Source organism: Pyxicephalus adspersus, chromosome 2, assembly GCF_032062135.1.
Source record: "Pyxicephalus adspersus chromosome 2, UCB_Pads_2.0, whole genome shotgun sequence".
In the NCBI taxonomy this organism is placed as follows: domain Eukaryota; kingdom Metazoa; phylum Chordata; class Amphibia; order Anura; family Pyxicephalidae; genus Pyxicephalus; species Pyxicephalus adspersus.
The window spans coordinates 17,193,843-17,203,448 of record NC_092859.1 but is presented as its reverse complement, the minus strand read 5'-3'; the positions used below and the strand labels follow the sequence as shown (position 1 = coordinate 17,203,448).

Below are 9,606 nucleotides of genomic sequence, written 5' to 3'. Positions count from 1 at the left end.
ATTCTAGAATTCCATTTATAAAGTGAGTGAATCTGAATCAATTCCTGGTGAACAATCAATTGCTGCCATTGAAAACACATGGACCTGAAGGATTCTCAACAAGAGAATGTTTTGTTAATGCCAAACAAACCTTTTTAAAGTCCATCCCCGAGCAAATATTAATCCACTCCCACAGAAGCCAGATGTGGTTCCGTAAAGATATGGACTTTGGATGGATGGTAGCTTATATTACATTTATATTTAATAGATAAATAGTTGCTCTCTGTGAAAAGTTGCGGTGTGGTTACTACTCCACATGTAGTGCTTTACCAACGGCCACCCATAGACAATGAATTGGAGGGGGACTGGCAGTGAGCAGTTTGGTAGCAACTGCTGTAAAAATGTTCAAATGCTGGTTCTTTATGCACTAGAACCGAGGTGCAGGTGGCCAAGGGGCTGGACAGGTTGCCCCATGGGAACCACCGTTCCTGCTAATAGTCTGAACATAGCCATGTGTTTGTTTGTGTTACAAATTTTGAAAGTCATATCTTTTTTAGTGCATTGTTTTGGTCTGGCTTTCTTGGGAGTTCCATTTTCTATAAATGACAACAAAACCAATGCCACAAGGCAGTGACTTCCACTTCTTTGCACATCCCAGTACAAACTGTCATTGCTAAGAACTGAAACCAGCCACTAAATTCAATACTTAGGATATACTGTTGTGTAAAAAAAAAAAAAAAAAAAAAAAGAAGAGAACACTGTAATAGAATGTAAATACCAGTATAAAGCATGACGCATGTGATTTTTTTTGCATGTAGTTATAGCAATATTACCAGAAATGATAATAACCATCATTACATTTTAGTTTCAATTCTTCTTTCTTCCCAGTGATTTCAATGTTCTTCTCTCGTATTGGCACAGCCGGCTTCTTGCTAAGGTCACTAGCATTCTCATAATCATCGTCATCATCATCATCATCATCGACTATGTCGAATGCTGAAACTGAACAGACACGGGGGGAACATTTATTAAATAATTTAATGACATATTTAGACAAAAATTATGACAGTTAACTTGTATAAAAAAGAATTGGTCAGGTCTGCTACTAGTTACAGTCTCGTGGTAAATCTCAATGTATCATCAAATGTCACATTGCTCCTATCACCTTGCTAAGCATTGAAAGGATAAATGCCCCCATAAAATGAATTACTTCTCATAACAACAGAAAGTACCTAATTTATATTATCTTTCTGTATTTCTCTCTTTTAAATCAGAAATAAAAGTTTTATATTCTGTACCACACTTTCAACATTAAATTTTCTTATTAGCAGCCTTCAATTTACCATTTCAGAATAGAAGCTACTTATGTATTAATGATTTACAGTGCTCAGCACTGTATCCCTATGCCAGTTCTACTGACCTATACACTACCAGACCTCTATGAACTAATCCAGAATTGCAGCCACTTATGTGTCAGTGCTCTATGGTTGTCTAAATGCTACACTTAGCTCTGTATTACTATAACCACTGCACATATGATCAGTAATAAAATATTTGATTATACTGCCAACACATCATGTATCTCTCTTTACTCCTTCGGTCCCTTACAAACACTGAACCACTGGATTTGGCTGATATATTAAGGAAGCTTAGAATGTTTACACAATAAATTGTATATTCAATGTATCCAGTAATGCAGATGATAGTCGATAGAGCGCTGTACTTTATTAGCATTATATAAACCACTCCAATCTATCAGCATTATAGGGACAGACCACTCTACTTTATCAAAACTCCATACACCATTCCCATCTATCAGCACTTTAAAGCAGTGTTTCTCAACCAGGGTTCCATGGAACACTAGGGATTCCTTGACCAATGAGCAGTTTGTGCCTCCCAGGTCACTTACTACGAACATCAATAATTTATTTGGCTATCCATATTGGTGACAATCTTTCCACTGGCCACCAATGTATGGGGCATTCATCCCATTAACCACCAGGTTAATCTACCATGAAATGGGCATATCATAAACATTGTCAGGTGTTTCCTGAAACCTGAAAGGTATTTTAGGTGTTCCTCCATATCACAAAAAAGTTGTGAAAGGCTCCTCTAGACATTACCTTACTTTGCCAGCACTTTATAGACAACTGTATTCTATCAACGAAAGACTTCCTGTTCTATCAGAACTCTATAGACCTCTCCACTCCACCTGAACTCCCAACACTCATTCATTGAGGAAACTTGAAAAATAATATGTTGGACATTAAAACTTTCACACTTGACAAAAAGAACATATTCCAGTCCATTAACTTACATTGATAGTGATTGGTAATTGATAATGATTAATAGGTAATGTCTTTGGACATTCCAAATTTCATAGGTGGAATATAAGCTCTACAGATAAGCACCCAAGGGTCTATACAAATTCTCCTTTTGGAAAGATTTCAACAGACATTTGGGATTCTTTTCTAACATTACCATTTACATTTACAGGACTACAAGCCAGCATCTAATTAGCCTCAGTTGTTGGAAAGCTAACTGGTAAGATTATAAACATTCCAAATGTTTAAAATCTAAATGCTAGTGTCCTTCCATTGGAGAAAAAGCTACTTATCCTAGATGCTATTGGATTGGGCTGGGAACCCAAAAAAAGTGTGAAAATCAGTGCCATTTTGAAAAGCCTAAAGTATATGTGCCAAACAAGGTCCAGAAGTAGTCCAGGGAAATAGGTGAATGGTTATTTTACGATTTCCCTAGTTTAGGTTACTCTCAATTTGACAACTTGTTGTCAATAAACCCTGAAGTGAGATAAGCAAAACAACAAAAAACGACTACTAGGAGCATACAATACAAGGGACATTGACTTAAAAAAAGTTAGTATTTATTGAATTCCTAATGCAAACTAATTTCACAACTATGATGCTTTGAGATTTGAGATTGATTGATTGATTTTGATATTCAGATTTGAGATTAGGTTACATATTACATACATATTTTTCATTAATAAATCCTTTCTATCAGTGGATATTTCTATAATTCCTAGAAACATTGTTTAATAGGTAATTAAAGGTATTTAGGATATTAATACAAAATTGTAATTAGTGTTAAAACTTCCTAGTTTACAAGAATAATTTCCATATTAGTAAAAACAAGTAAATATAATATACACAGATGTAAATAAACAGACAAAAAGGGGGGGGGGCAAACATTATTATTATGGCAAGACCCCAAAAAAGTTTCATTGCTAAACACATTAAGAAAAGGAAAAAATTCTTGGGACAAACAGAGATCAATTCTTAGGCAGAAGGGTTAAAAAAATAAAGTTCAAAGCTTAAACAAAATTAAATAAAAGACAAAAGTGTAAAAATCAAAGAACCACTTGTTTTTTTCTTCCATTAAACATTTTCATTTCATGGTTGTAGCCATTGTTCTAAAAAGCAAGAGGTACACAGGCATGGAATATTTGGTGAATGGCACAATGACTACTTTTAAAATATACAATTTTTTTCTGAAGTTATATGTTCTTGGACTAAAGGAACATGTGGACATCTTGCCCCTAAAACAACATATTTTTTGCTAAACCCGCATACATTCCTGGACTTACATCTTCTATATCATAGTATAAAGGATTACAAATAGGCGCAGATGTCTGTCTCTAGAAACAGAAATACAAAATGATAAAAGGGTCAGCTGTTGAATTATTCTTTGCAGTGTGTGGGCGCAAAACATTTATAGGTAAAAATATATGTATATTAATAATTACATTTTACTTGCAGGTCTTCCTTCTTGCCTTTGCAGTCGGTCTTCTCTCGTGTTGGCACAGCTGGTGTCTGGCTGATGTTGCCGACATTCTCATAATCATCATCATCGTCATCTATTACACTGCTGGCTGAGGATGCACAGACATTGATTGCATTACTGCCCCCAATAATACCAGCTGGAGAAGGTTCCCAACCCAACAATCCATGTTACCTCTCTTCATTTGTCTCCCTGAGGTGGAATAAACGTTTTGCATTCTGTATAGGGTGCTGTTGGCATTAGCACCCTATATACCTTTCCAGAAGTGTAACTATCTCTATCTATATCAGAGTTCCAAAATCCTGTTCATGCTTATAAGCACCTTATTGACTTATGAATATGATTAGCACCTTAAATGATTGACCATACTGACAACATTCCATTAACCTCTGCACTCTTAGTCCTAGTAGTCAGACTGTCAGCTCTCTACTGACATATGTACAGTCTATGTGCTCAGTCTGTCTATACAGTGAGCATTTTGTAAACCATTCCACACTGTTCACAATATTAACAAAGTCTATGTCTTTTTAAATGATCAATACTCTACTTCTACATCAACAGTCTACATAGCACTTTATAGACAACTCAGTTCTTTCACCACTCTATTGAGCATTCTATCAGCAGCAATCTAATCTATCAGTAGTATTGACTACCCAACTCTAACAGCACTCTATTGGCCACGCTACCAGTAGCACTCTATAGGCTAGTACTAGTCCATAGACTTATCAACTTTACGAGTACTCTATAGACTACTCAACTCTAACAGCACTCTATTGACGACGCTATCAGTAGCACTCTACAGACTAGTCCAGTCTATAGACTATTCAACTCTACCAGCACTCTTTAGACTACTCAACCACTCAAATCCATCAAGGCACCATTGACCATGCCAACAACGGCACTCTATAGACTACCTATCAGCTACTGAACTCCGACAGCACTCTATGGACTACGCTATCACCACTCCATTGACCATACTATTAGCAGCATGTGCTACTCATATCTATCACCACTGTATTCACAATACTACAATCAGCAAAGGCTCAGATGGGCATTCCATAGACTACTCAACTATATCACTACTCCATTGACCATGCAGTCATCAGCACTCTAGAGACCAAATAATTCCATAACATTCTATTGACTATTGCTATTGCTATCAGAAGCACTCTAAAGACCACTGAAGTCTATTGGCACTCTATAAACTATTTAACACTATCAGAATTCTATAGAAATCAGAACTCGAGGAAGAGTACCGTCCATAATATCAGCATTCTATAGATACATGTTTGGCATCCAGAGAGTCCTTAGAACACTTTTTCTGTGGATCCAACCACTTTGTTTACCCTCTTCTTCGATATCTGCTTGATTTCAGTTTATTCACATATTAACAGTCACCCCACACAAACATTCCTCCTTCTTCCAACCTAAAGAGTAATGAAGCAGGACTGAACACACCCAGACAGAAAGTCCCTAGGGATCGCTATTTAGAGTTTGTCTTCCTCTTCTGTCTTTCTCTTCTTGTTTCTGAAACGTTTTCTTCTTGTAAACCACCATTTATCAGTGAAAATCTCAAGAGAATTAATTGTTGTGTATATTAACAGAAAGGAAAAAAAGAAATTTACAGTTTATGAGTCACTAGAGCAACCCACAAAAATTTTCCTTTTGTTAGTTAAATCAGAAGTGAGATGAAGGTGGAGATACATGACTGGAACTGAATGTGTACATATTTATAAGACATAGAACAGCACTTCAATCCTTCCTTTATTATCTTCTGTTCCTTTCATCTTACCATGCAGCGCTGTACAATGTCATTAGCCATGACACTAGCTGTCCCTCAAAGGAGCTCACAATCCAATGTCTCTACCATAGTCATTTGTCATTAATGTAGTCTAAGGTCAATTTTGTTTGGGGTGAAGCCAATTAACCAACTGCATATTTTTGGGAGGAAACCAGAGTACCCAGTAGAAACTCAAGCAGACATGTGGAGAACCTGCAAACTCCATGCAGATAGTGTCCTGGCCAAGATTTGAACCTGGGACCTAGCACTGCAGAGCCAGAGTGTTAACCACTGAGCCACTGTGTATTTGCCAAATGGGCATAAAGCTCAGTTTCGTGCAGCTGAAAACTAGCCATATATCTTGCAATCTGTGAAATTTCTAAATGAAGATGTTGATCCAATGAAGATTGTTCACATGACAAGGCATATGGTCTGCTTTGGACTGCATGGGGATACTGATAGCCACCCCCACTTCCAACCATTCTCATTGCACATACACAAAACTTTATACAGGCATATCAGCCCAGAGGTAACATGGTGGTGGATGACTTTTATTAACCAGAATGCATTTTAGGAGGATTTACTGAGATTTCTGCTGAGCTATGATCAGCATATTAGGTTCAGAGATATTAGGTTCTCCACGTGGACTTCTGAATAACAATTGTAAATTGCAACAGCTTTGAGAATTCATTCTGGAACACCACCATCCCTAGCTGCAGGATCCCTTTTTCAAACCACTAAGACTTTTTGCAACACAGGATTCGGACCCTGAGCACCCTCTCCAAACCACATCAACCTTATCCCTTCATCGCCTGGGATATTAATATTGGACCCAGAATACCCTTTGATCTATTTGTTGCTAACACCAATCTACTTGAATAAGGCATAATATTCATTCAAAAAGTGACTCAAAAAAATACAAAACAAAAAAATTCTCCAAAGTTCTACATGGAAGCATCAAACCAACTATAAGCTACTCCCCTCTATTCTTTACTTTAAGCCTTTTCAATCCAAAAGTACATACAGCCTGTTCCTTCATTTACCAGCCTTCTATACTCCATTTTGGACGTATTACCCTATCAGCCCTTCAGTATCACAACAATCATCACAATCGTACCCCTGAGGAAGCCTAACTGGCGAAGCGCATTGGGAAACACACTTAATTGAAACAGTTATTTCTTATATGCTAGAAGTGATCTGTATAGTTTGAATATCTGAACTCTGTAATGCTACAACAAAGTTCAAGATTTACATATATGTGCATTTCTTGTAATTATGTATGATGTTTAAAAATATAAATACATAATAAACCTTTCTGCCAACCTAATCCCTGTCTCTTTTCTACACAATCAAATATTCTTTTGGCTTTTTTACTAGATTGTAAGCAGTACAGAAAAAGGAAAAACGCAAAGCAACACACAACAAACCATGTGTTAGGACTAACAAGCTTTTAACAACCCTGTCTCAAAATATTCAGTATGATTGATGATAAAAGAAGTAGAGAGAGAGAAAATCATACAAAAAGGTTTCAAAATTTGCAATCTTTCGGCTCTTTCCACTAACCCAGATAAGTGGTTGGTCATATTGGGTTGCTTTAGTATACTTTTCTTCTGCTCTTTTTGGTTTCTTTTTGCCTACACCCAGCTCTATATATGGTACCATCGCAGAGAGACCACGCCAGCGGTAATATCGCCAGTAGCCATCTAAAAGTCAGAGAGGATTGCCATGGAGCAGGAAATCCATTTTGGAGTTGTCACTAAAGATGTAAGCTTCGAGGGATATCGAGCAGACAGGTTCCTGGACCCATCATTGCTGCACGGCACCCACTGTTTGCTGTTCATACTTACTGTTTATGGCAAAAGCTCACCCACATCATCGAGCATTTAGTTTTGCTGTAAAATGGGCAATTGTTTTTGTTTTTTGTTAGTAATAGGAAAACGAATGTTTTATTTAGGGTTTTACTATCTTTACCAGTGTTTCCTGACCTTTATAACATGGGGAACCCCTTAAAAATAACTTTCAAGTCTTCAGGAAACCCCCTGCTATAATTACTGTATCCACAGCTCACAGTACATTAGTGTGATGATCAATGGAAAGAATATAATGTGTTCATGCCAATCAGAGAATTTTGGAGAAATTGGAGATAATGGATGAAAAAAATACCATGCCCTCACTTTCTTCAGGAATGGGCATGCTTGCCCACCCTTATTTTGCAAAAAATTATTTGGTAGTCTGCGGCTCTGGCCGGTCCGCCATCCCGCAGGGTCAGGAGAAAGACCCTGCTAGGGGTGGGCGTATCGGCCAGAGCTGCGGACCATGTCTCCTAAGTGGAATTGCAGGCTTTGGGTGGTGGGCGAGTTGTCTCTCTGAACACAACCTGCCCACTTTTCAGGAGCGTAGGGGGTTCTGGTATCATGATGTCACATAGGCAGAGGTGTAGTGGGGCGGCACGTTTACTCATCAATGATGCGCATGCGCGCTAGGTATGGATAGTACTGTGCCCCCTCTTCTTTTTTTATGACTACACCCCTGGGTATTACAGGTATTGCTTTCATTTGATTTAAAGTTCAGAGCAGTGTTATGGATTAGCTAGTGAGCCAATTACTTAATGCAACTTACCATTCTCTGGTATTAAAACAAAGTTGCAGGACTTTGTGAAAGAATATTTGTCCTTTCCATAGCTAATTCTTGCTTTTTTGCAGAGATACAATATGTGTCAAATAGCTTGTGGATGTGTTAGATAGTGTCCACCCGCTTGATGTTGTGGTTCCTTCCGCCTATGTCACTAGTGTAGGGTTCAACCACCAGTACCATTGCTTTTTTTTTATTCTTTGCTGCAATTCAGTGCTGGTGATCTCCTTTCACTTACTATCTGAGTTCAATGTGTATAGTCCCAGCCACTTACAGTGCGATGGGAATGTATATGCCAAGGTGACAATGTAGATGCATGGCATTTGCACCTTCATAACAGGTATTATTATAATTGAAGTGAATTTTATCAGATTGATAAAACCATTTAAAAATAAAATGCTAAAGCTTATATAAGAATATAGTGATTGTGTTAACATATACTTTAAGAGTTGACTTAAACCACAAAACTTGAATGGATATGAAGACAGGTTCTTATTTATCTGGATTCCCAAATGATAATGAGCACCTTATTTTCTATTGATACTTCCTCATTGCCCGCCTACACTTATTCTGTGTTTTTATGCTCTTTGCACATTGCAGATACTTTAAATGTCACATGGTGAAAAGAAAAATCCTCTTTATGGGAACTGTGAGGTCATGGCAGTGAACAGACTTATACTGGGCCATCGGAAGTAGCTGAGTAGGAAACAAAGTTATCCACTGTGGGAAGCTTTAGGCAAATATTTGGTTACTTTGAGAATTATTATTATTGTACTAAGGTGGGTTCTGCTAACTGACAAAAGACACGTGATGTTAATGCAAATAAAAAATAAAGCCCTGGCTCCTCGTGGCTTCATGTTTTAGTTCTGCACCGCATGGAACATATGCCGTTTAGTGTGGAGCTTGGCCCATATCAGCAAATGATTGCTGCAACACAGCTGACTGGCTCCTTGTCCTGCTTCTCCCTTTCCCAGAATAAGCTCTCCTGTACATGACCTACTAGTACCATGCCCAAGTAAAGAAATGACCCTCCTTGAATTATTAAACACATTTAATGATGTATTAACAAATTCAGATTTTTTTTTCATTTTGCGTGGAGTTTATCTAATACATACTGTACCTGTCTCACTGCCTGCACAGCTGAGCACCACTGCCAAATAATCTTCTACATCCAATGCATTTGGGTGTGCCAGACACCTGGTCCTCTGGGGTAGCACTGGGGTTCCTTCTGCTACTCCCCTGAATCTCTATTATATCCTGAATAGGGGAGGGGTTTGCAGGAGGGACCAAAGTGCAAACAGAATGACTGGTATCCCACATGCCCAGATGTGTCAGATATAAAACATTCTTCAAACAATCTTAGCCCCCTCTCCTAAAAAAAAGCATGACCTATTATAAATCCTGAAAGAACTCTA

General features: G+C 37.9%; 1 protein-coding gene across 4 annotated transcripts in view; it reads right to left on the bottom strand.

The window, feature by feature from the left end:
• LOC140323010 (uncharacterized) overlaps positions 1-5,195 on the bottom strand; it is an 18,353-nt gene extending 13,158 nt beyond the window's left edge. For 2 of the 4 annotated variants that reach the window (XM_072399719.1, XM_072399720.1), the window contains exons 1-3: positions 3,955-5,189; positions 3,746-3,871; positions 838-981 (exon numbers count right to left, since the gene is read on the bottom strand). In XM_072399719.1, coding sequence (XP_072255820.1) covers positions 838-981; positions 3,746-3,871; positions 3,955-3,997 — 313 coding nt within the window. In that variant the 5' untranslated portion in view covers positions 3,998-5,189. Of the gene's footprint in view, positions 1-837; positions 982-3,745; positions 3,872-3,954 lie in introns of all 4 variants that reach the window. The other 2 variants (XM_072399721.1, XM_072399722.1) reach the window with 2 other exon arrangements.
• Between the last annotated feature and the right edge of the window lie 4,411 nt (positions 5,196-9,606).